The sequence below is a fragment of the Galleria mellonella genome, unplaced genomic scaffold (assembly GCF_026898425.1).
Source record: "Galleria mellonella isolate WM207_F2 unplaced genomic scaffold, CSIRO_AGI_GalMel_v1 utg63, whole genome shotgun sequence".
NCBI lineage: Eukaryota > Metazoa > Arthropoda > Insecta > Lepidoptera > Pyralidae > Galleria > Galleria mellonella.
The window spans coordinates 12,449,730-12,477,500 of NW_026442130.1; the positions used below are offsets into that span (position 1 = coordinate 12,449,730).

At 36.9% G+C, this 27,771-nt stretch overlaps 2 protein-coding genes across 4 annotated transcripts in view; one reads left to right on the forward strand and one right to left on the reverse strand.

Moving 5' to 3' along the window:
* Window positions 1-788: 788 nt before the first annotated feature.
* On the forward strand, window positions 789-18,325 carry LOC113521875 (threonine--tRNA ligase 1, cytoplasmic). 2 transcript variants are annotated; one of them, XM_052899847.1, is made up of 14 exons: window positions 789-890; window positions 1,502-1,746; window positions 3,761-3,932; window positions 4,304-4,381; window positions 4,965-5,222; window positions 6,574-6,720; window positions 7,908-8,017; window positions 8,304-8,459; window positions 9,193-9,370; window positions 10,507-10,629; window positions 11,996-12,174; window positions 13,417-13,591; window positions 15,834-15,948; window positions 17,132-18,325. In XM_052899847.1, the coding sequence occupies exons 1-14, from the start codon at window positions 840-842 to the stop codon at window positions 17,284-17,286; spliced, it is 2,142 nt and encodes a 713-aa protein (XP_052755807.1). In that variant the 5' UTR covers window positions 789-839; the 3' UTR covers window positions 17,287-18,325. The 2 variants fall into 2 exon arrangements, with proteins under 2 accessions (XP_052755807.1, XP_052755806.1); XM_052899846.1 differs by having other exon boundaries at window positions 841-1,014.
* A 606-nt stretch (window positions 18,326-18,931) lies between these two features.
* The window catches only part of LOC113521876 (ionotropic receptor 75a), a 14,444-nt gene continuing 5,604 nt past the window's right edge, over window positions 18,932-27,771 (reverse strand). Inside the window, exons 6-12 of one of the 2 annotated variants that reach the window (XM_052899947.1) lie at window positions 25,879-26,108; window positions 25,003-25,102; window positions 24,257-24,435; window positions 23,057-23,161; window positions 22,083-22,249; window positions 20,247-20,444; window positions 18,934-19,231 (exon numbers count right to left, since the gene is read on the reverse strand). In XM_052899947.1, coding sequence (XP_052755907.1) covers window positions 19,177-19,231; window positions 20,247-20,444; window positions 22,083-22,249; window positions 23,057-23,161; window positions 24,257-24,435; window positions 25,003-25,102; window positions 25,879-26,108 — 1,034 coding nt within the window. In that variant the 3' untranslated portion in view covers window positions 18,934-19,176. Of the gene's footprint in view, window positions 19,232-20,246; window positions 20,445-22,082; window positions 22,250-23,056; window positions 23,162-24,256; window positions 24,436-25,002; window positions 25,103-25,878; window positions 26,109-27,771 lie in introns of both variants that reach the window. The other variant, XM_052899948.1, reaches the window with a different exon arrangement.

The following is a 27,771-nucleotide window of genomic DNA, read 5'->3' on the forward strand; positions in this document are numbered from 1 at the left end:
TTTCTATATTTACTACCGTTAGCATATATATATTATCAGTTTTATTATGTTAAATAGATTAATTTATATCATCTTTTCTGAATATCTATATGAACATCTTTTAATCCTCGGCTCGAAGGATCGAAAGTTTCAATCACCGTGAATAGTGCTTCTGATATTATAAATTACAAATAAATAAGATGTATTTATGTCAAATAATAGATAATAACATAAAAAAGTACGGTTGTGGGCTGTACATAGATATTGCACATATAATTTTAAACTATTACATTAATTTAAATTTCATTATTCACCAATTTGTTTCAATTAAGTATTTATATTAGAGAGAGAGTTTATAAAAAGTTGTTTTTTAGAAACCTTTATTTCATTTGTGATTTTGCCGTGAAGCAATTATGTTTGTATAATTGTTTTTCGGTTTGAATAGTGGGATATAGCAATAAAATTATAGGAAACGTAGACATAACAATTAATTAGTCCTCAGGAATAGCAACACGCGAGGCGAATCATGAACGACACAGTATACTCTGTTATGTTCATGGTAGATACCGTTTACGTTTTATGTGTAGGCTACAGTTAACACTTTCAGTTAGGTGGCTGTCAGCTTAGTGGCCATTCTAAGTTAAATAAAAAAGTATTTATATTTTATTAATTGCTTTATTTCAGACCGTCTACAAAGATTATTAATGTTATAGACTAAGTACTTATTTTTCTTTATGGGTTGAACTCACAATGTTGAACTATAAATACTATTCTTAATCTACGTATACGGAAGTATTATTTAGCTGTCAGTTCGTGACTGTCATTAGTGTCAATTGAAGTTGAACGAGCACACGATCGCGATGGGTGACACTGCTGTCGAAGACATACAAAACCTAAATATAAATGAAAAGGCAGGATTTTAAACAATTTATTTAATCGCGGTTAATATTTCTATCGGCTATTTAAGTGATGTTAAACTTGTTCGTCTTCCGCGGACGCTGCGTGGTCCGTTTGAAGGAGACTTATGCCACATGGGTTTGTAGGACTGTTTCGTCAGCAAACATTGCTGAAAATATGAATCATTTAATAATATCCTAGTTCAGATCGTGATAACTGATCATCCTGTTCATATGCATGTGAATGTAGGCCTGTAGTTTTTTTGGAACACCTTTGCAAAGTTCTGTGTGGGTTATTTCTTACGAAATTAATAGTTATTATAACCAATGTTTTGTTTCTATTATTTAAATATAACTTGTTTTCAAATATATCTCTTAAACTAATGTATTATACAATAATATTTTCAAATGATAATGTAAGTTTAGTGTCATATTGGTCAGCTCAATCAGTTTTTGTATGATCTGTATTAATAACTACTATTCATGTAAGGATTGCGCCATCTAGTGACAAGAGTTTCTAGGCCGATTTTATTTACTTGAAGACCTTTGATGTTGCTTAATAATAATATAAATGTATAAGAATTAATTCCCAATCATTTATTACAAAACAAAATTATCATTTACAGTCAAAAACTAAAGCGATGAAAGAGAAAAAGAAAAAAACTGAAGATGCAGGTTCCGTGTCGGAGTTGAACCCATGGCCGGAATATATCCAGAAGAGAATTGCACTGTGGGATAAATATAAGGCTCAATATGTTGAGGAGTTGGCTAGTAAACCAGAATTGAGTATTGTTGTCACACTGCCCGATGGAAAGACCGTGGAAGCCAAAGCTTGGAGAACTACCCCATATGATGTAGCTAAGGGTATTAGGTAAGATTTTTTTTTATATCATACAAATAGTGCAGTGGAAGTATGATCTCAAATTATTCCACAAGACCCGATATGCTTTCACTGGGAGGTGAAAGTAGTTGGAGGAAGCCTTTGCCCAACAGTGGGATACCACAGGCTGTGAATGATGATATATCTGTATCTTTTATTGGTTAGAATTTTGGTGTTTTAGTGTTACTTAATAGTTATTAGTTAGCTTATAAATATAATATATAACAGATTATCTCTATGGATCAATAGTGAGTATATGCCATAAATGAAATGTTGAATAAAATGAATGAGAGGATTTAATTAATATAGAAATAAAAGTGTGGGTGAAGTAGTTCCTTATAGTTTAAAATTGGTTGGTTTAACCACTCTGATGAGACTAAACCAACTAATATACTTTTTTTTTTAATATTGATATTACATACCTAATAATATTAGATTAAATATGATGACACTTTTTGTCTTTATAAAGTTATGTCATTCATATTTAATAGAATGTGAAGTTTGTGTATTTTTAAATATGGTAGCATGATTTCTCTCTATGATGGTTGGAGTTGTTTAACTGTCTTTATATTTAAAAAAAATAAAACTATTTGAATGAAACTATCCTCTGATACTTGTGAGAACTAATGGCCACCTATTCCCGTGGTAATATTGATGGGATTAAAATAAAGCTTAGATTATTTAGAATTCTGAAAGTTTTTACAGAGATTTATAATTTCAACTAAAACTATTATGGATTTTTAATTAATTGCAAATGTTTTATAATAGTTCATGGTTCTGACTTCAGAGTTATTAATACAGAACTGTAAATAATAGAAAACCTTGTTTGCCTGCTCGCAAGCGAGTTTTGGATTGAATAGTAAGTATCACTCATGAGCAGTGCTTGATTTTGATGATGTGCAATGATGTTGAATTGCCTTGGTTGATTTCATATTATGATGGAAAATAATATTGTTTTTGTAGTAAAAAAAAACTGGCTTTATGAATTACATAAGCTTATACTTTGTTGTATTGATAACTTATTTCTAATCATCAAAATAATAATACTATCATATATTAATGTAATGTTACTATGCTATATAAATAAATATATGCATATTTTACCAACCCATGATGGCTGTTATAAGTTTCAAGCCTTTATTCTGTGTGCCCACCTGTCTATTAAATGGGATAGTAACACAATGTTTTTAATTTAAAAATTAATACTTGTATATCTGTTGCTTGTCCTTTTTAGGGGTATAAAGGCCTGATCATATTGTTTTACCTGGTGTTCAGTTGGCAGTATTGGACACTTTTATAATTTATCATAACAAGTACATAATATACAATTTTATTGTCATAATATAAAAAAGCAACATATAATATGAAATTTTATGAATTTTATAAATTCTATTATCCCGTGACTGTAAAATTGTATCTTAAATTGTATGATATCGTGTTGAGTTACAGTAAATTATTAAAACATCCATTGGTATAGCTAGGAATTATTTCCGTGTGGGCCAGCTGGTCAGTTTATTAACTCTAGTAATCACTCAATTTTAATAAATTTTATGAGAGTAGTAGTTCATGGGACTTTATTAAACTAGACATACTCATCTATATTCCCTAACTGGGCTTAGGTTAGGAAGGCAGCTATGTTCTGATGTATGCAACTCTATGTAGATATAATATGATAATTTTACGTATACAGTGTCTAATAATGTGTTATCATTGGATTTTCTTAGAAGTCTAGCTACCTGCTTGTTTACTTTCACTCAGAATAAGAGAAATGCATGCATATTGGAATTTCAATAAGAGTACATAATTACATAGTTTAAAATTTTATTCTATAAAAATCTGCCACTTCAATGGTTACCAAATTAATATAGGCCAAACATAAGAGTGTAAATAGAATTATTTTAAAACAACCATTTCTGGTCTTGCAAACATTCATAGGTTGCAATAGCCACTTACCATCAAGTAGACGCGTACTTGCTATTCATTCTGATGTTCCTTCTTCCTCTAGCCAGGGTCTGGCGGACTCCACCATCATTGCCCGCGTAAACAATGAGCTGTGGGACCTCGATCGTCCGCTGGAAGGTGACTGCAAGTTGGAACTCCTCCGCTGGGATAATACCGACGCACAAGCTGTTTTCTGGCACTCGTCGGCCCATATGTTGGGCGAGGCTTTAGAAAGGGTATGACAATGATATTTTTAAAATTTATGCCCATTTTTTGATACCGTGATGCAAAGCGTCGTACTCCTTCTGAACAAGACTTCCGACACGAAGTCCGTACAATTGTCGTAAATGACAAACATAGTAAGTTCATAAAATTCCTATTGTGCATGTATATAGATAGGTTATGTCAAAGGTTATCTTTATTACTATTATGGTATCGCCCTCAATGATCAATAAGTTTTAAGCAGCCGACATTGTATATGAAGGGCTCTGTCATGGCTTATCAGACAACGATTTTACGTGCCCTGTGATATGTGTAGTGATAATTGCTTTCAAATAAATAATTATACTGCTGTGAGACTTTATTTAATATTAATTTTTATTTACAGGTTTATGGCGGTTGTCTATGCTATGGTCCACCTATCGAGGAAGGTTTCTACTATGATATGTACTATCCAGAGAAAGGGGTAAGCGTAATTACTTATGGGTCATAATTATTTATATAAAACCGCTTTAAATACATAATTAAGATACTTTTTTTTTAAACAGTGTAATATATATGTTTTTGAACCGCAATGATGCATACATTGCTCTTTAGACGTGATATATTCATACTGTGAGGGTTAATACAATAGTATAATAATATATCATTACACATTAAAAAAAAAAAAACAAAAAGGCAATAGAAGAGGCAAACTTAATATCCTTAGATTTTATTTTTTATATAAAAAATATTGAAATCTTTATAAAAATTTAAAAACAACGTCGCCCTTCTCGCTTCTAATTGCTGTGCCTGACAGTGTGTACAATATATTTAATTAATTATTAAGATCTTTTAAAATAATATTGTAGAATGCAATAAATACATTTATTAATAACCTTATAAAACTATAATATTAATATTAGTTAAGAAACAACTACAGTTATGTTTTTTTTAAGAATAAATCTTATTTAATTTTAATAAATGAATTGAATGCATTAATTAGTTGCCCCGACAAGAGGAAACTCTTAAATGAAATATAATAATAATACACATACACTGTTTTACAGATTTCATCCAGCGATTTCCATGTACTAGAAGGTTTAATAAAGAAGATAGCTAAAGAGAAGCAGCCTTTTGAACGTCTGGAATTGACCAAGGAACAACTGTTGGAAATGTTTGATTACAACCAATTCAAAGTGCGTATCCTGAATGAGAAGGTGACCACGCCGACCACCACGGTGTACAGATGTGGCCCGTTAATTGACTTATGTAGGGGGCCCCATGTCCGACATACTGGCAAGGTCAAAGCCGTTAAGGTTACTAAGGTAAGTCTTTTATCCACATCAGAATCATCGTCATATCAGCTTTTAACTGTCCATTGCTGAACATAAGTCTCCCCCTTAGGATGAGATAATTTTTTTCTTTTTTAATTTTATATTCTTTTATATATATATATAAAATATTGTGTGTAGTTTCATTGTTATAATTCTTAATATATGATTTTTTTTAACCCCTGTGTGGGTGTTGTCGCATATTTCTGTAGAATAAAGTTTCTTTCTTTCTTTCTTTCATATAATATAAAGGAAGGCTTTTAGACACTAGATTATTATTCAGCCCCTATAATTGTGCGAAATATAATTTATATAAATAAAGTACTTAGAACTATTGAGGACAGAAGGGGAAAAATGTTAGGACACTTGATACGACACGACGAACTTATGAACATTATAATAGAAGGTAAGATAGAAGGAAGAAGGGGAAGAGGGAGACCGAGACATAGTTACATTAGGCAGATTAAGGAAGGAGTTGGTGTCGTGTCGTATCAAGAGGTGAAGAGACTCGCTGAAAATCGTAGTGAGTGGCAAGAGCTCCACCGACAAGAGCGCAGCTCTTAAATAGGATAGATAGATAAATAAAGTGCCAAATGTACTTAAGCGCATTATTTCGGAATGACTGCGACTATTTAGCTAATTCTTTTTTTGTTGTGCTTGTAATTGTCAGGAAAAGGTTATTATGAAAGAAAATGTTTGACAAATTGTTTGGAAAAGTGAAAAAATATGGATAAAATAATTTCCATATGAAAAAGTGAGTGAGGGAGACAGAAGACAGTAGGGAGATCTTCAAAAATATTTACAACATTAATAGATTGATCTTAAGTTATATTAATTTTCAACCGACTTCAAAACAAGGAGGTTCTAGATTCGGTGGTAGTCTTCTAATTTTTTTCAAAAAATATTTTTATTTCAAAGGATATACTTACAGATTGGTCCCATAGAAATGTTATCATAATCTGTTTTGCCACAATTGAAGTAGATTTTTTTTGTGGCACATAATCTTATTTCTTATATTCATTAGTACACCCATGCGAAGTAGGAGGGAAAGGGATGGTTAGTAATGTAGACTGAGAATCCCATTACTAGCAACATACCCAACCAGGTCGACCTCCTCGCGGTTCTCCCTGAAAACTATCATGGTTAATTCCTGATGAATTCATCATGATGGGCTAACTGGCCTGTTTTCATTCTCATCTATCACCCTTCACTGGTGCTCCGCCAGCGTATCCCGTTAGCGCAGGCGGGGTTACCGTACTATTCTCATCCATCAAAAAAAAAAAATTCCATGCGAAGCCGGGGCGGGTAGTTAGTTGATTATAATATAATGTGTATAATATTTTAGAATTCCGCAACATACTGGGAAGGCAAAGCGGACGCAGAGAGTTTACAACGAGTTTACGGCGTTTCGTTTCCTGAGCCCAAACAGTTGAAGGAATGGGAAGTGATTCAAGAGGAAGCCGCCAAGAGAGACCACCGGAAGATTGGCAGGGTATGTACATCTTATTTGCAATAAGATTAACTAAGTTATTTTTTATACATTTCATTATTACCAGATGAAGATTTTGTACGAAAGTCGTCTGCTTGGGTACCTCTGTCCTATTCGTGTTTCTACCGTGAAGGAGTTGTGTTTGCATAGCTGTGTTTCAGTTTGAAGGGTGGGATATGGTTATGAAATTACTGAGACCTAACACCTTAGTCCTCAATTATGGCAACGTATGAAGGGTATCATGTGCGATACAGTATACTCTGTTATGTCCATGATACTGCTCATGTCTATAGGCGACGGTTACCACTTTCCATCAGGTGGGCCGTCAGCTTGTTTGCCATTCTAAGTTGCATAAAAAATACTACTTTATATAGTTACTGGCTTTTACATGCGACTTCGTCTGCATGACCGGGATATTATCAATGATCAGGATAAAAAGCCTATCTCCTTCTACATTCCTTATACAAGTAGTATAAATTAATTGTATACAAAATTTCATAGTGATTGATTAAGCCGTTATGGTGCCAAAAAGTAATAAACAGATCCACATATTTTAATTATTATCAGGTCGACCTCCACGCGGTTCCCCCAGGAAACTATCGTGGTTGATTCTTGTGTAATTCGTCACGATGGGCCAACTGCCCTGCTTCATCCTCACCTATCATCCGTCACTGGTGCCCCGCCAGCGTATACCGATAACGAATGCAGGGTTACCATTTCATTATCACGTATTAAAAAAAATACACTCATCCTCATCTTCCTACCCTTATCCCAATTATTATTTGGGGTCGGCGTAATATGTTTTCCTCTTCCATTCTTCTCTATTCCCAGTCATTTCCGCATTCACTCCCATTCTGGCCATATCGTCTCGTCGTCGTATATATTAAAAAAATACACTATCAGGACTTAATGCGATGAAAATTTTGCAGTTAAATAGTAAATACATACCTGCTTCTTTATTACCGACGTCTCGACGTAGATTGCACCACGTCGTGGTCACGACGACACGTGGTCCAAACCATATCAAAATTTTCATCTGTTTAAGTGCCGATAGTTTGTTTAAAATGTATGTAAACGACACGAAAGTTTAAAACTAACTAAACAAATTCACTTTCACTATAATATACTTATAGTATTGGTAAAGATTTATATTATAACAACCCAATGAAAATGAGACTTTATCGTTATAGGAACAAGAGTTATATTTCTTCCACGAACTATCGCCCGGTTCCTGCTTCTTCCAGCCGCGCGGCGCTCACATCTACAATACGCTCGTCAACTTTATACGAGATCAATACAGGTATTTATTTATTTATTTATCTTTAAACTAGCTCTTTATTGCACCATAAATAAAAATATACAATGACAAGTGAATATTTCGAGTGAAATACAGTAACATAAATACAGATTGAAATATACACATAAACGTACAAAAGGCGGTCTGTTAAGGTATATTGATAGCGATGGGGGACTAACCTCCCTATTACTAACAATCCCTTCCCTCCTGCTTGTGTTTGGTAGGTGGTAGAAGGATCGCAGATACGCTGCACGTGACGCTAGCCTAAATGTGTCCTCATTTTTTGCAGAGTCCGCGGATTCCAGGAAGTGGTGACGCCCAATATGTACAACGCGAAGCTATGGCAGACGTCCGGCCACTGGGCGCATTACGCGGACAACATGTTCTCATTCGACGTCGAGAAGGAGACGTTCGCTCTCAAGCCCATGAACTGCCCCGGACACTGGTAATGGACCTGTTATTAATAATATTTATTTATTCTGATTCGATACATATAGTTTGATTCAAGTGTACACATAGATCTTATACAATGTGATGGCTTAACAACTAGAACATATTAGAACTTAAAATCAGACCAGAAAAATAAATAAAATAAATAAAAAAAGTACAGTGGTTATTCTGTGAAACAAATAACTGACAATAGCCACCTAGTAAAGTTAGTTTTTTACATCGAAATATACAGTACAAAATGAAATGAAATGTATCTACTTTGTAACACCAACGCCAAGTAATGTGAAGGAAGGTTTAGGCAACGAAAACGTTTTATGATTATAAATGTATTTTATCTTTATCGTACCTACTCATAAAGATTCTGTTTTATATACCAGAGGGGGAGACTTTGTACAAAAGTCGATTGCTTGGGTACCTCTGTCCCATTCGTGTTTCAACTGTGAAGCAGTTGTGTTTGCATGGCTGTGTTTCGGTTTGAAGGGTGGGATATGGCGTGAATTTACTGGGTACAGAGGAATAACACCTGAGTCCTCAGGATTGGCAACGCATGGGGGGTATCATGGGCGAAACAGTATACTCTGTTATGTCCACGGTACTGCTCAAGTGTATAGGCGACGGTTACCGCTTTCCATCAGGTGGGCCGTCAGCTTGTTTGCCATTCTAAGTTGTATAAAAAAAACTAGGAAAGCTTTAATAATAAAACTGGCCACGTGGCTGTGCCCCGGCAGCCTGCTGTTCGACAACCGCACGCGGTCGTGGCGCGAGCTGCCGCTGCGGCTGGCGGACTTCGGCGTGCTGCACCGCAACGAGCTGAGCGGCGCGCTCACCGGCCTCACGCGCGTGCGCCGCTTCCAGCAGGACGACGCGCACATCTTCTGCACGCCCGCGCACATCGAGACAGAGATCGTCAGTATTTTTCTTTTTTTGCTGGGCGAAAATGGTATGGTAACCCCGCCTGCGCTAACGGGACACGCTGGCGGAGCACCAGTGAAGGGTGATAGATGAGAATGAAAACAGGCCAGTTAGCCCATCATGATGAATTCATCAGGAATTAACCATGATAGTTTCTAGGGGGAACCGCGAGGAGGATGTCCTGGTTTTGGGTATATTGCTAGCAACAGGATTCTCAGTCTCCATTACTAACAATCCCTTTCCCCCCAGAGATTGTCAGTTGCGTCCCTTATATCTCTTTTTCACTCACGTCATATATACTCTAATCTCGCCTCTGGGTCGACCCCCGCACTCTTCGGGAGACCACAGTGGTCAATTCCTAGTGAGAAGTGATTACTCCTATAAATCGATAAAGATATTGAACTTCATTGTTCCTTCCTCTATGCATCATATCGTATACCTTATATATATAATAAAATTGGAACAACACGATGTCTGTACATAAAGAGACATTTAAGGAAAATTTATATGAGGGAGGATCCCTCACCAGAGGGAGACTTTGTATAAAAGTCGTTTGTTTGAGCACCTCTGTCCCATTCCTGTTTCAACGGGGAAGAGTATTGGTTTAACAGGTGGAATATGGCAGTAAATTTACAGGGTACAGAGGAATAACATTTGAGTCCTTAGGAATGGCAACGTATGGGGGGTATCATAGGTGAAACAGTATACTCTGTTATGTCCATGGTACTGCTCACGTCTATAGGCGACGGTTACCACTTTTCATCAGGTGGGCCGTCAGCTTGTTTGCCATTCTATGTTATAGAAAAAAATATGAAAAATCTTAGTAAGACCAGTAAAAGCCAAACCAATATTTAAAAAAAAATGTATCTCTATTTGTATGTTTGTTCCGGTATCATGCAAAAACTACTGTACCAAATTAGATGCGATCTTTATAGTTATGTTCCTGAAGATATAATTAAAAAACTGGTGTATATATTGTTTTGACACGTCATCTAAAAATCGTCTATTTTATTGTTTTTTTTTTTTTTTTTCACGTGGACGAAGTAGCGGGCAAACAGATAGTTAGATATTATTACTATTGTAACTTATAAAGAATATATAATACTGATTGCATATTTTTTACTTAACAGTTCAATTGTCTGGAATTCCTGGAGCATATATACTCGACGTTCGGGTTTACGTTCCAATTGAAGCTCTCGACCCGGCCCGAGAAGTACCTCGGCGATCTGGCGACGTGGGATCAAGCTGAAAAGGTAAACTGTTCCTTCTTTTTATTTCTGGATTTGCTAGAAGAGAACTCTTACAGAGCTAAGCTTGCCAGTTGTAATCTTTGGTCAAAATAATTTGTAACAATGTAGTCTTTGTGTGTTATAAAGGATAAAATAAATAAATTTTCTCAAACATGCTTGGAAATGTGAGGATTATTTTGACAATTTTCTTAGAAATAAATCTAAATTGCCGTACTGGCTAGATACATACGGGCAGCGGCCGGCAAAAGCTGTATGTAAATCCATATCTGTCGTGTTTTGCGGCCAGATAAATTACTATGTAAACTCATATCTGTCCTGTAATTTAAAAATGGAATGACCTTTTCCTTCGAAACATGGCTACCAAGGAGGTAACTAATAAAAGGTTTTATTTAAATTTCGAACTGGCTTACAAATAGAAAGCTGTTTATTGAAAGAAAAAAAAAAAAACAAAGGAACATTATGGCGCGTGAAAAATTATTATTGTTCGTTATTCGTCAGTGAACTTAAAAAGTAAAATTGTGTTTTTGATTTCCGCGCATTGTTTGAGAATCAAATTGTTCAACGATCTTTAGAGAGAGCTATGCTTGGAGTTCCTTTGCGTGACAGAATCATATATGAGGATATCCGCAAAAGAACCAAAGATAACTAACCTACATTCTAGCAAAATAAATTCATTTCATTAATTTGAAGTGGCAATGGGCTGGTCACAACTCAAAGTACCGACAACCAATGGGGAAGAAATGTTTTGGGGTGGCGACGCAAACGCAGTGTAAAGCGATCCTCCGTTCCTTATGGCAGTCTATGTGGGCATATGTTCAGCAGTGGACAGATAATGAGTGATAAAATTATATTTACGCAGCATGGATAAAAAAAGACGACTTGTTTTTAATGAATCAATTGTATGGAGACACTTTATAGATATATTCTAAGGCATGAAGATAATTTATGATTTATTGTTAATTGATCGATTATTTAACTCTTCTTACATGAGTAAAGCATAAAAGCGGCGTAAATTATGCACTGGAAGAAGAATTTGTTTGTATTACTTTTTTTTTATACAACTTAGAATGGCAAACAAGCTGACGGCCCACCTGGTGGAAACTGGTAACTGTCGCCTATAGACATGAGCAGTACCATGGACATAACATATTGTGGAGTATATTGTTTCGCCCATGGTACCCACCCATGCGTTGCCATTCCTGAGGACTCAGGTGTTATTCTTCCGTACCCAGTAAATTCACACCATATCCCACCCTTCAAACCGAAACACAGTCAAGCAAACACAACTGCTTCACGGTTGAAACACGAATGGGGCAGAGGTACCCAAGCAATCGACTATTGTACAAAGTCTCCCTCTGGTAACTGGCAGGCGCTGGCAGACTCGCTGAACAAGTTTGGCAAGCCGTGGCAGCTGAACCCCGAGGACGGAGCGTTTTACGGCCCCAAAATAGATATCACCATACAGGACGCGCTGCGCCGCTCGCATCAGTGCGCCACCATACAGCTGGACTTCCAGCTGCCGGAGAGGTTCAACCTCACCTATGTCAGGTCAGTGTCAGCACTCCCAAATTGCATGGCGATTCATCGACCAAAATAATCGATTTTTTTAGTCAATATATAGAATAGCTATGAATTAATCCATTGAATTGAATTTTATACTACAAAATCGGAATTCGATTTTTTCTGTGTTCAACTTTAATAAAAACGATAAAGTATCGATTATTATGGTGACCCTTTTTAATCATAATTAGATTTGAATTTATATTAAAAACAAAATTGGAAAGAATAGATCTTTTACATCTCCTTTCTTTCCCATGGGTGTGGAAGGTGACTAAGGACATTTAGTGGTTGACGGATAGGCAGCAGTGTCTCTCTAAAAATATCACCAGATTTTAACTGTGGTCGCTAACACTCCTGCCAAGTGTGGCGATAACTGGCAACCCCCCTCCCCTCTCCAATAGGGTTCACCTATGTTTATTTTGACAGTTAATGGTTGATATAATAACGACGATTTTAAACTTCGATTTTTTTTCTCTATTGATTTATCAGATTTCGATTCGAATAGTTTTAAAAATCGACTATTTTCGAGAAGAATATTTATCCTTAACTGTCAAACCATGCAGTTTTTTGTGTGAAAGATTTTAATGGTGTGAAAATGTTCTTTTTGTGCTATCAATAGCCCTTTCAGACCTGAACGATACAGGCGTGAGTTGTAACTTTAAAAAATTCTAAAACCGCGCGCAATTCATTTTTACATAACATGATAGTGAGATTCTAAACCAGCCAATAAGAAATCATTTTAGCGGTTAAGTGGTGCAGTAGTCTCGTGCGTGCCGGCAAGATGGCTCGGCTCCAAAACACGAAAATATATTTAATCTGAAAGAAAAAAAATCTTGGGTCTGAAAGGGTTATACCTGTATCATCGTGACAGATTCAACAAGATTAAACCATGATGATTTCTAGGGAGGAGGTGTATGGAGGCAAATTGCTAGCAATAAAGCCTTTTTAAATAGATGGTAATGGGTTGGTAAATCTTGCGCTATCAGTATACGCTGTCGGGGTATCTGTAAGGGATTTATTCACATATCGTAACGAATTCACTTCGAATTAAACACAATGGTTTCGAGGGGGAACCGCATGGATGTCGACCTACAGAGTAAATTGCTAGCAATGAGGATATTAGATCCCATAATCAATAATTCCCCACTTCCATGAGTAGTAGTGTTGTTTGCCATGGTTAATTAACATCAGGCAGAGCCGCGTGTAATTATTATATTTTGAATTTTCCAGCGAGAGCGGCGAGAAGAAGCGGCCGGTGATCATCCACCGCGCCATCCTGGGCTCGGTGGAGCGCATGATCGCGATACTGAGCGAGTCGTACGCGGGCAAGTGGCCCTTCTGGCTCAGTCCGCGCCAAGTCTGCGTCGTGCCTGTCGGGCCTGCGTTCGACGACTACGCCGTACAGGTGAGATTTTTAATATAAAAATGGAATGGTTACCCCATCTGCCTCGTAGGTATACGCTGGCGGGTCACCAGTGAGGGATTATAGGTGAGGGTGTAATCACGTCAGTTAGCATAGCGTGATGAATTTATTAGGAATTAATTACCAATTGTTTCTTATTTATTCGTTATTGTACACAAAAAATTATAACATATAATATATACAAAATAAAGATGTACAACAGGCGAGCTTAACTCTGTAAGAGTTCTCTTCCAGCAAACCCTGAGTGGAAAGGAGCATTAATTACTAGCGGGCAGTATGCGTACAATAATAGACGAAAACATAGATGTTTCTATTAAAAAATATGAAATATGTCGCCAACATAAAATTGCGAAGCATTTCAATACAATACATTCGTGGATTAGATGTAACTGTTCTAACATTTAGAAACAACCACAGCATTTTTTGTGTTTAAGAAACATTAAAATGGAATTAAAATATTAAATATCATTAACTGAATAAAGATGTTAGTTTATACTCACGACCTCATCCACGTGAGGTGGATGTGTAAAGAACACATCCGATTCGACATAAAAAATAGCCTATGTCCTTCCCCATCCAACATATGTCAAATTTCATGATTGGTTGAATTAATAAAGAGGTAGTACACAAACAAACACTTTCACATTTATAGTTATAGCATGAGTAACAATATTTATTTTTAGACACTAAAAAAAAAAAAATACATTCTTACTTAGAGCATGCATATATCTATCTTTTGTATTATTCACGTATATTACTTCATATAGCTATATTTATATCTAGTTTCAAGGTAGTTAAGGAACTATATTTTTAATACACGAACGGAACTCAACGCAGAAACGTCGGCAATAAAGAAGCAAGTATGTAGGTACTATTAACCTGTAAGGGCTTTTTCATTGCGTTAAGTACCGGTTGTGTATTTAAAATACGAGGTTTGTCCGGAAAGTACGTATAAAAGTTTTTTAAAAATTTTATTTTACAATTATTCAGGTAAATCAATTTTATCCCCTTCAAAGTACTCCCCCTGTGACATAATGCACTTGTGCCAACGCCGTTTCCACTGTGAGAAGGCTCCTTGAAAGTCCTCTGGTTGTAGGTTTCTCAGCTGCCCCGTCGTAGCTTTTTTTATCTCATTTATGTCCCCCAAATGCCGCCCCCGAAGTACCAATTTGGTTTTTGGGAACAAGAAGAAGTCACACGGGGCCAAATCCGGCGAATAGGGGGTGTTCGGTCACCGTAATGGAATTTTTACTCAAAAACTCACGGAACGATCTTGGCGCAAATTTTTTTCATTTGAAGTTCGTTTCTTAGAATTTCGTGGACCACGGTTTTGCCCAAATTAAGCTCTTCAGCCACCTGTCTGACCGTTAAACGACGGTCCCCATTAACACAAGTTCGAATTCTTTCCACGTTTTCGTCGGAATGTGAAGTGGAAGGACGTCCTGAACGTGGGTCATCTTGAACGCTTTCTCGGCCCTCTCTGAATCTTTTTAGCCACTTGTGGACGGTTGGTTCCTTCACAGCATCATCCCCATAAACTGTTCTGAGATCGGCAAAAATTTCACGGCCATTCTTGCCGAGTTTCGAGAGAAACTTGATTACGACGCGCTGCTCTTCAACGGAAGCGGGCTCCATGCCGACGGGGTTTCGTTAAGAGGTAACTTCACAGATGGCGTGACAAGCCAGTTCGCACCGCACGGCGGTCAGACCAGAACTGAAGCATTGTTAGGGACATAAGGAAGGGGTCCTGCGCTTACCTGGCCTCCCCACTCCTCTTTCTCGCATTCCAGAACACTTTTATACGAACTTTCCGGACAGACCTCGTATGTGTAAATAATGCGAAAGTTTAAAATTAACTAGCTTAGAAACTAGTCTGGCAATTTGACAGTGAATAAATTTATTTATTTAATTTATTAAATACCATTGGCGTGAATTTACTGGGTACAGAGGAATAACACCTAAGTCCTCAGGAATGGCAACGCATGGGAGGTATCATGGGCGAAACAGTATACTCTGTTATGTCCATGGCACTATATGTCTATAGGCGACGGTTACCACTTTCCATCGGTGGGCTGTCAGCTTGTTTGCCATTCTAAGTTGTATAAAAAAAAAATTTCTATATCTGATTATTATATTTAAGATTAAGTATAAATGGTCGTAACATATTGTAATATGAATATAGAGTTTAAAAATGTATAATATATAATATATTGGACACAATCAGGTGAACAAACAGCTGTACGAGGCCGGCTTCATGTCGGAAGTGGACACGGACGCCGGCGACACACTCAACAAGAAAGTGAGGAATGCGCAGCTCGCTCAGTTCAACTATATACTCGGTAAGTTGGCCTTTTTTTTGTTAATGGTTGAAAATGACATGGTAACCCCGCCTGCGCTATCGGTATACACAAGTGGAGTACCAGTGAGAGGTGATAGCTGAGGATGAAAAGGCAGGTCAGTTAGCCCATCGTGACAAATACAACGATAAATTAGTCACGGTAGTTTCCAGGGGGAACCGCGTGGAGGTGGATCTGATGCTATCAATGTACCCTACATTGATAGCAATGGGGACTACTAACAATCGGAGGATTGTTCTAAGGGAAAGGATTGTTAGTAAGGAGATTGGATTCACGATCCAAAATCCCTTCCCCCCTGGTAAGTTGGCCTTAACGCAGGACGATTAAAGCAAACGCCACATTCGACTTATTTTGGGTTCATATACATTTTATTTATTTTAGAAAAACCGAAAGCTATACAATTTCACTATAATAAACAATGATAATAACCTCCTTTTTTGAAGTCGGTTAATATAGCGAATCACAGGATATCACAAGAGAAAACATAGATGAAACAAAGTGCATATAACTTCGCAACTAATATACTAGATTATTTAATATAAATTCCGCTTCCTGGCCGCAGTCACCTTTTATCATCGTACCGCTCGCCAGCGACAGAATTCATCTTCACGCTTGAACCTAAATTGTCGCGTACAGTACTGTTTCAGAGGATATTCCTTCCGCGAATGCTCAAGCTCAGCGAAATGAGCTTCCTGTCGAAGTTTTCTCTAGAGACTTTGTAGTCTATCCCATATTGTTATGGGGTTCTTCAAAAAGTTTTTTTTTTTTATATATGGCAAACAAGCTGACGGCCCACTTGAAGGAAAGTGGTAACCGTCACCTATAGAGATGAGCAGTACCATGGACATAACAGAGTATACTGTTTCGCCCATGATACCCTCCATGCGTTGCCATAATTGAGGACTAAGGTGTTAGGTCGCAGTAATTTCATAACCATATCCCACCTTTCAAACCGAAACACAACCATGCAAACACGAATGGGACAGAGGTACCCAAGCAATCGACTTCTCTGGTTCTCTCATTGATGTTATTAGCGCTAAATACCTCATATTGCTAACAATCTGGCTAAAAATTATTGTTACTGATTTTTCCATATTAGTTTCACTCTATCACCACACGTTAAAGTCTTAAACTAAAACAAAACTGATGAAATTTTTAATTCCAGTCGTGGGCGAAAGGGAGAAGAGCTCCGGTACAGTGAACGTGCGCACGCGCGACAACAAAGTGCACGGCGAGATGTCGGTCGAGGGGCTGATACAGCATCTGAACGCACTCGTACGGGACAAGACCCTCTCGGACGACAGTCAGCTACTCAAATAGCCTAGAATCAATTGTATTTAGTATTCCTATTTATTTATATGGCAAAACACACATTTTTATTGCATAAACATATACATAAAAAACGTAATAGAAATCAGCTGAGCTGTTTCAGAGGTGTGCTACAAACACGGTGACACGAGATTTATATATATATATATATATATATATATATATATATATATATATATATATATATATATATATATGTAGATTTAAAAAATCTGATGTGTGTTTTGTCAGTGCAGTGATTTTTAATATAAGGTATAAATATAAACGTCACATTGAATTCGACTGTCTGTTTTTAGGTCATAATAACTGTTTCATATAATTTGTCGATTGTAGACACATAGCTACAATGCAGACATTATTTGGTATTCAGTTTGAATCACAATATTCCACTGTTTTGCATTTGTAAATGTTCCAATAGAGTGATAAATAAGTAAATAAATGTACTCTAACATTTTAGAGTTAGTAAAATTGTAGCTAGTTTTATACATTTTAGTTTACGTCTACTCTGTCTACATTATTGACTACATCTCCACTGTACTGTCTATTGAAACATTTGTAAATAGCAAAATTGGGGCATACAATATCAGTAGTCCCGATCTATGTTCTAATTTTAAAATAAACCTACTTAAATAAAATTAAAAAAAAAATAGCTTAATTTTTTTTTATAGCACATTAGTTGATACTAATTTAATTCATAAGACGTTGTATTTGCTTGTGTACATGGTAACACATGTCACATACAGGGTTGCATAGTATTCGGTGGAATGTAATGCCCTTATTCATAAAAATGTCAAACATATTTTAGCTATTGAGTAGTTTCGTCTCTGTCTTTTACACTAAATTCTCAGTTTGTATGAAAGAGATAAAAGAGTGTAATAGTTAAAATAGGTTTGTAGGAGGTTTTAGTTTTTATGAATAAAGGGTAAACCTTTACAAGTTGTATTTTTTTTTTCATAATTCCAAGAAATGCATCTAATTATTTATGTACTAGATTTAAGTACATGGTTCTAATAAATGCTTTTAAAGTGTATTTCTTTTTTTATTTTCGTAATAACTAATTATTTTTGAATTATTAACCGCCCAAAGAAATATATTTGTCGGATTAACCCTGAATCTAGCATAGTACGATTTATCGTGAGAGTTTATTGGAGTTTTATAGTGATCTTTGTCTTTTTTTTTAATTCATAAAGTCTTTATTTGATTATCAATATTTGTATCTTTCGTATGAAGCTAAGCATTTTTTACTAAACAATTCATTTTGGAAAAAATCATTATTAAAAGAAGTGCGGGTAGTATGATATGGACACTGTTTCCATTATACAAGAGATGATTTTGAAATAAAAATATAATTGTAAATTATTAGGTTATTTATAACAATAATAACATTCTACGTTTTTTTAAGAAAAATAACATTCTACGTTTTTTTACACAAAAATAACATTCTTCTAGTAGCGTAGCGTAGCGTAGTAAAAAAATAAAATTTAATAGGGGGAAAAATTAATTAAAATAGGGATAATGGAAACATTTTATAAAACGACAGAGAGCTCATTAACAAGCATAGTGCATAATACGACCACTTTTTTGCCTTAATATTTTTTAAGAAACAAATCTTAGGTATACATTGTACAGGTAAAAATTAAGAACACACCATATTTAAAAATATGCTTTAATGCCAGTGCACATGGGGCCTGATTAAGGCTTCATCTCACAAATCGTGTTTGTATGTTTTTTTTTGTAGCTTGCAGTTCCAAGACTTGAAGTTATATAAATAATTGTATATTTTTTCTGGGTAAAGTGTTTATTTTATAATTCAAATCGAAGCTTTAAAATCTCGAACTAAAACAAGCTTAATGCTTTTATATTTAGGTATTTTCTTTATATTTAATATATGTATTTCGACTTTTTCGTTTTTCTCTCTCGCTTACGTGTTGTGTACCTGTAAAAGAAAAATGTATCCATAAGGCGTCGAATCATGGACAATGCCAAACAAAGTCGTCGGGCAATAGTGCCGCCTATTAATTTTGCTATATTGAGCAATCCCATTTCCCTACTTTTCCCTTACTTTGAATTACCACGAATATACCATAAAAGATATACAGACAACACTATTTAACCGACGGGAGAAGGGATTGTTAGTAATGGAGATTAGCAATCTTATTGCTAGCAATATACCCTATCAGGTTGACTTCCACGCGGCTCCTCTTGGAAAACATCCTGACTGATTTATTGTTGAATTCGTCACGATGAGCCATCTGTCCTGCTTCATTATCATTTATCATCCCTCACTGGTGCCCCGCCAGTGTACACCGATAGCGCAGGCGGGGTTACCAGTCCATTATAAAAAAAAAACACTATTTAACCGTTGAGTTTTTTGACATTTACCTAAAATGGTAAACAGGTTAACGGTGCGTTTGATGGGAAGTGATGATCGTCATCTATAAACAAGAACAGCATCGTGGACGTCATTGAATTAACTGTTTACCAGAGGGAGACTTTGTACAAAAGTCGATTGCTTGGGTACCTCTGTCCCATTCGTGTTTCTACCGTGAAGCAGTTGTGTTTGCATGGCTTTGTTTCAAATTGAAGGGTGGGATATGGCGTGAATTTATTGGATACAGAGGAATAACACCTGAGTCCTCAGGAATGGCAGCGCATGGAGGGTATCATGGGCGAAACAGTATACTCTGTTATGTCCATGGTGCTGCTCATGTCTATAGGCGACGGTTACCACGTTCCATCAGGTGGACCGGCAGCTTGTTTGCCATTCTAAGTTGTATATAAATAAAAAAAAACTGTGATTCTCATGGTACTCATTACTTGAAAGCAAAACTCATGCAAGCACAGCTGCTTCACGGTAGAATTATTAGGGGGACAGAGGTACCACTCTATTTTCACATTACAAACAGGGTGTCTTTTTATGGCAAAGTTAAAGTAATATTTATAATACTCACAGTCTATAGTGTACCATCTCGAGTACTAGGATGGCTAGCGAGAGCACGGCACCGTACACCATGAGAAGCAGGACGGGTTTCAGGTCCATCATGCCCACGCTGCTGAACGCCGCCATTTTGGTGGAGCAGTGCGGCTTAGGGATGAACATACGCTTGTGTATCGCCGTCCTGATCCCAGATTCCGCCAGCTGTTTAAATCTATGATTATAAATAAAAGTACTTAATCGACAAATAAATTTATTATGTTAACAGCCGTTGCCAATTGTTGGAACTTTGCCTACATTTTGATATTATTAGAAAAACATTTGTTTCCTTCTACAAAAAAAAAAAAGAAAAAAAATGTTGGAACAAATAATTGATAGAACAAATGTTTAAAATTTAACTATTAAAAATTCATATTTATGTATTTATATGAAAAAAAAAAACAGTTCTTTATACTGTACTTTATACTTTATTAAATCAAAAAAATTAAAATTAACCTCTTGATAAAATTTCTATGAATCTAACATGGAATCAGATTATCAGGATTGGACTTTTTTTTTATACCACCGAGGTGGCAAATAAGCATACGGCCCATCTGATGGTAAGCGGTTACCGTAGCCTATGAACGCCTGCAATACCAGAGGTATTACGCGCGCGTTGCCGACCCTGAAGAAGTGTAGATCGAAGTGGCTTCATTACAAAATGGTGTGTTACAAATTCTATAGAATTGAGAATTTACGCCTTTTCAAAATATCTTAATAAAAAAATCAATTGTGGTGCGATGATTAGAAATATTTAATGCCGCTACCATTAGTACGACCGAGGAAAACTACATGGGACAGATAAAAGAAACACTAGGTGTCATGTCGTGTAGGGAAGTCAAGGATATGGCCTGGGATAGAACTGGCTGGAGGAAGATGCATGAATTAGTTGCACCGACAAGAGGAAACTCTTAAATGAAAAGAAGAAGAATAATCAGAGGGAGACTTTGTACAAAAGTCGATTGCTTGGGTACATCTGTCCCATTCGTGTTTCAACCGTGAAGCAGTTGTGTTTGCATGGATGTGTTTCAGTTTGAAGGGTGGGACATGGCAGTGAATTTATTGGGTGCAGAGGAATAACACCTGAGTCCTCAGGAATGGCAACGCATGGGGGGTATCATGGGCGAAATAGTATACTGTGTTATGTCCATGGTATTGCTCATGTCTATAAGCGACAGTTATCACTTTCCATCAGGTGGGCCGTCAGCTTGTTTGCCATTCTAAGTTGTATAAAAAAAAAGAAGACCATTAGTATGCGTGCGACTACCAACATTCGAAGATTATATTAGAAATATAGATTATACCAGAAATCCTACATTTTAGTCGCAACCTTCTATATCAGTCATCAATTTCCGACCTCTATTCGGTCCACGCACTCGGTTTTACGACACGTGTTTCACCTTTAAACGAGGCATCTTCAGATATTTAGAGGGAAAAATCGTCATAGTCGTAGAATACTGACGGATCTACATATGTAATCTTTGTCAGATCCGTCAGTATTTTACGACTATGACGAAATACGTGTCGCAAAATGTGCGTGGACGAGCGGTAGTCGGAGATAGATGGCAAATATGGAAAGTTGTAGAGCTTCTGGTACTAATAGTGGTGGTCAATCTTCGAGCGTTGACAGTCACATACATACTAATGGTAGCGGAATTAAACAAAATAATTCTTATCAAATAACCAGTGATATGGACTTACGGAAGATAACATTTAGTTCAATAAAAAACATCACACAAATAATTATAAATCATCATTTCATCATCATCACTCATCAACTTTAGTGATGAACACAATGTAAAGTGCAACTAACACAACTCTCATTAACTCCAAATAAGGCGAGTCTTTCTTCACGGGCGTGAAGGGATCGAATGCGTTGAGATAGTCTATCTCGACTAAGTCACATTTCTCTCCTTCCAGGAAGGTCTGCTCGATGCGTCGGTATACCGGCTCCGTGATCGAGTGGAACGCGAACAGGCCCTATATGGTGGAAAATGGATTAATAGGTGGGAATGTATTAAGTGGCGTAACAATAGGGTGGCAGGGCTGCCAAAATGCCACGGGCCCCCGACCCAAAAGGGCCGCGAGCTCAGAAATTTTTTTTTGCCCCCAAATAGTACAGTTACGCCACTGAATGTATTGTTTGTAATGATAGTATTACCATTGTTGGTGGGAAATGGATTGTTAGTAATGAGATTTAACAGCCCCATTGCTAGCTGTACTCCCTATCAGGTCGACCTCCACGCGGTTCCCCCTGGCAACGATGGTCATTAATTTTTATTGAATTGGTTACTATAGGTCAATTAACCTGCCTTCATCTTCACCTGTCACCCTTTACTGGTGCCCTGCCAATGTATAGCGACAGCGCAGGCGGGGTTACAACATCATCTTTACAAAAAGTATTACATTGTTTATGGCGATGGGGATGTTATGTCCACATTTGCTAGCAATATCCTATCAAAGTGAACTCCACGGATTGCTTTTCGAAGACTCCTGATTCTCAGGAATAGCAATGTATGAGGGGTATTATTTTTAATGTTAATGGGTTTTTTATTTATATAAAAGTTATTTTGGTACGTATGTTGACCAAATAGGCGACGTGTTGAAGATGGGCCAAATTAAAAGTACCCGTAACCGGCGAGCGTGGATGAAAAGATTGATGAATGTGGAAGAAGCGAAAGAGGTTTGTTTGAATCGAAGCATTTGGCGTTCCATTGTTTCTGCCTACCCTAATGGGAGACAGGCGTGACAAATATGTATGTATGTATATATGTATTATTTTGGTACCTGTCTAATTTTTTCGACGCCTTCGTTCATTTCATACAAGAGTCCATTTGATTTTTCCGGTTTAATTTTCTTGTAGACCGCCATGTGGAGAGAATCATTATAGAGCTAAAACAAAGAAGCACCTAATAAATTAAACAGACGGGAAAGGGATTGTTAGTAATGGGTTCTAAATGAATCATTGCCAGTAATATACCGTATCACGTCGACCTCCATGTGGTCCCCCCTGGAAACTATTGTGGCTAATTCTAGTTGAATTCGTCAGGATGGGCTAACTGATCTGCTTTCACCTTCATCAGTCATCTATCATTGGTGCCCCGCCAGTGTATACCGATAGCGCAGACGGTACCATACCATTATCACCAATTAAAAAAAAAACTCTATCCTCTCTCACTGTACTGGTATCGAAACAAATTCTTTTGTCTTACATTCTTCATAGCTCTGGAACGCCCTCCCTGATACCATCAAGAGACTTCCGTGTAAACCGTCATTTAAAAAGAAATGTTTATGCTCACTTTTTTACTTTATTCAAGCTGATTTTTTTTATGCAACTTAGAATGGCAAACAAGCTGACGGCCCACCTGATAGAAAGTGGTAACTGTCACCTATAGACATGAGCAGTACCATGGACATAACAGAGTATACTGTTTCGCCCATGATACCCCCCATGCGTTGCCATTCCTGAGGACTCAGGTGTTATTTCTCTGTACCCAGTAAATTCACGCCATACCCCACCCTTCAAACCGAAACACAGCCATGCAAATACAGCTGCTTCACGGTTGAAACACGAATGGGACAGAGGTACCCAAGCAATCGACTTTTGTACAAAGTCTCCCTCTGGTACCTATGTGTAGAGTACTATATATTATTCTCATCTTATATATCGTATATATGTGTAAGTATATTTATTACTTGTACATATTTATTTGTTTATACATGTAAATTTTAGTATGTATGTATATCAATTATTACTAGTACCGTTTTCAAATAATATGACACATCCCTAATGTTGACTGGGAGAGAATGCTTTTAGTATTAAGTCTGCTTTGTACATATATATGTAGTAATGAATAAATAAATAAAAATACACTGATAACGATCGACTTCGCTTGTAACCTTGGCATGATATTGCCTTCAAATTGAGACAGTCATGTCAGCCCAGCACTTTGTAACATACAACAACAAGCATATTTGTCAACTAACTTTAAAAATAAATTGACTGTAATCCACATCGTAAGCAGCAAGGGTGAGTTTCGATGAAACCAGCTGCGCCAGGTTCTTTATAGAGTTGGAGGGTGCTTGTAGCAGGACCACGATGTTAGCTGAGTATGCCGCGTACAATGCCATTAGGACCGCGAAGAATATCCATACGATGATACGACCTGTGAAATAATAGCACATTACTGCAGCGGCCAGCAACTGAGGCATTGATGGACGAACGTGCAAATGTGGGCCGAGGCGTAGCCGAGGCACACATACGTGAGTTCATCATATATAGATGTTTCATTCCCTGGCACTCCTATATGTGACGGTATCTATTGAAGTTTTACGACTACATTTCTTTGTTGTAAGAAGCTTTAAGATCTCATAGGCTATCGGCGTACCTCGTGTACTCGAGACACACTGAGCCAAGTGATGGAGGGCATTCTTTAAATCGGTCAATATAACATTTTTTTGTATGTTTAAGGTGACAGCATATGCCAATGCTTTAGTAATTGCTATCAATTCAGCTCTCATTATACAGATATTTTTATTAAGTTTCCACAACATAGTTATTCCAAACTTCGAATCAAATAGTGCCGTCCCTACTCCTAGAGAATCTTTTGATCCATCTGTACATATTTTATAAAATTCCTTATAGTCCGTCTTTAACATATACATAGTGAGATATTTCATAAAATTTATGAAGTCAGCAAAATAAAGTGTTCCTGGAATTTCAATTTGGATACCTGAAAGTCGTCTGGGTTCGATGACGCAGCCCTGTTGGCTTATAGCGCTCATAGTGAGCAAGAACGCGTCTCCCATAGTACCGTCCAGCTGTGTCTCGGTCTGGAAAAATCTCGAATGAAATAGGTTTTTTTCCAGTCAGTATAAAATGTTCAATAATATCGATCCTGTTCCCTAGAGATTTTTTTACGTATCATCATTACTTACATATGAATCTTAAAAGCAAATAATTTAAGTAACAACTGAGATTTAGTTTGATACATTTATTTATTTTAGCAACAGCTTCTTTGTTAGACATTTTGAAGGCTAAATTGTTAATAATATCTTCTGTGAAAATAAGCATTGAATGACAATTGGGTACAAAAAGAAAATGAATATCATCTATGGATAGATACTTTTTATTTATCGTGCGTATGAGAGAAAATATGAGACCCCGGGCTTTGCTGTTTTGTTCTATTTCATACAAAGAATAGCTCGCTATTTTGTATGTATATAAATCAACGTCAAACATTCTCGAATGTTCGTTCGATATATCGAATCGATATAGATGCTTACGATGTGGATTACAGTCAATTTATTTTTAAAGATCGAAGATCGTTAGCCCTTTATCTAGAGGAGGCTGATCAGACTATGTCGTCAGTAGGTAATAAATTAGATAGCTACAATATGTTTTAAATACACTATCGGGACTTAACGCGATGAAAATTACAGGTAAATAGAACCTACATACCTGCTTCTTTATTGCTGACGTTTCGACGTGGTTTGGACCACGTCGTGTCGTGACCACTTTCAGTTCCGATAGCGTATTTAAAATATGCGTCAATAATGCGACACTTCAAAATTAACTGTTACAATATGTTTATTGAATGGCATCATACCTTTCCTTTCCTGACCTCCCATTTGCTGGTGAAGTACAGAGCAAACATAGACAGGCACGAACACAAGGCAATGGCTATCCAGACGCTGGTAGAGAACGGCAGGGAGAATATATTGGAGACGTAAGAGAGAGGAGGCTGGCGGAGTATAAAGGCGACGCGGTAGCGAGCCAGTGTGTCCGTGTATAAAATTACCTCGAAGCGGTCAGTCATTGTTCCCAAGCAGTTTGTACCTTAAAATAAAGGATTTTTATATAATAAGATAGGATCCTTTGATTCATGAATGTACCGTCTACCTACTTCTCTGACCTGGCCCAATGGATGACTGGTAGAGAACACCGTCCGGTGTTAAGTCCGCCAAATGTATTGTACATAGAATTTAATTTTCATTAAAGTTTAAATAAATAGTAACTTGGAGTGGCAAACAAACTGACCGATCTCTAGATTGAAAGTAATAACTGTCGTCTATATACCAATATATTCTTATGGACACACTGATGATACAATCATCACTGGGATCACAATGTCCCGATGATATTGCTTATGCTTTATGATTCCAGAGACCACATAGTCAATTGTTTTCAAACTAGTTCATTATAGCTTTCACAATAAGATACATGGGTTCTTTAAATAAATGGAACCGTTCTTCGTTCGATTTACTCCAGGACATGATTTTTCTGAACTTATATAGAAATTTAGACATGATAATGAAGTTGTAGATTCTAGGAGAATTACGGAAAAGTAAAAGGGGAGAAGCATGCACTTACTTTTTTTAATGTATGATAATGGAATGGTAGTCCTGTCTGTGCTAACGGTATATGCTGGCGAGGCACTAGTGAAGGATGATAGGTGAGAATGAAAAGGCAGGTTAGTTAGTCCACCGTGATGAATACACCTGGAATTCAGCACGATGGCTTCCAGGAGGAATCACATGAAGATCGAACTGACAGGGTGACAGGGTATATTGCTAGCAAGGGGTCTGGCAGTTCACATTACTAATAATACTTCCCCCCTCTCCCTCCAAATTACTGGGGCTATATAAAAAGCTCTATAAAGCATTTACACATTTAATGAATATATGCAATGGTGACTACTGTACTGTCGAGGCATTAAAACCTCGCAGGAATTATGCATCGTTCAAGCTTAGTGTACCAGATAAATTTAGTGGGATAGTTATGTCTCCTAATAACTGAGCGATGGACATATGTATCAAGCCCTAGCGTCGTCTTTTTTGAGCCCAACAGAGTAAAAAGTAGATGTCGATATCGGGGAAAAAGGTCCGATTTTATTATCAGAACGTTTTTGGTTTGCGTTCTAAAACTACTTTGATTAAAAATAATGTGACTGAGGGTCTGTATGATATGATTGCTTTAACGGAAACATTTTTGACAAGCTCTGTATCTGATGGTGAGCTTTTTCCTCCTCAGTACACTGTGGTGCGCAAAGATCGCGTAGATAACGCTGGGTGGGGAGGAGTATTGCTTGCGGTTGGAAGCTGTCCAGGGTAACGCCGGTTCCAAAAGGAGATCTGGAGCCGGATGTTTTTAAATTCAGGCCAATCGCGGTATTGGCTGTCTTTGCTAAGACTTTTATAACTATTCATAACACACATATTAGACGACAAATTGACGGTTTGCCTCATGATGCTCATCATGGGTTTCGTCGAGCTCGATCAACCGTCACTAACCTTATAACATTAATAGATTACGTATCTGCAGAAATGGATGCTGGTCGTCAGCAATCTGACGACCAGCATCCATCAATCTTAAAATCAAAATATGCTACATCAATATGTAGCATATTTTGATTTTAAAGAGACATTCGATCTCGTTGATATTTGCCATTCTAAGTTCCATAAAAATGTTATCTATCTATCTATAGACATCGGACTGAAAT

Excerpts from the sequence above, each read along its gene's own strand:
- LOC113521875 (XM_052899846.1), top strand. The coding sequence starts at position 949 with ATGTTAAACTTGTTCGTCTTCCGCGGACGCTGCGTGGTCCGTTTGAAG. Across the intron at positions 1,015-1,501 it reads AGGAGACTTATGCCACATGG|TCAAAAACTAAAGCGATGAA; the intron begins GTTTGTAGGACT and ends TATCATTTACAG. Across the intron at positions 6,721-7,907 it reads ACCACCGGAAGATTGGCAGG|GAACAAGAGTTATATTTCTT; the intron begins GTATGTACATCT and ends TTATCGTTATAG.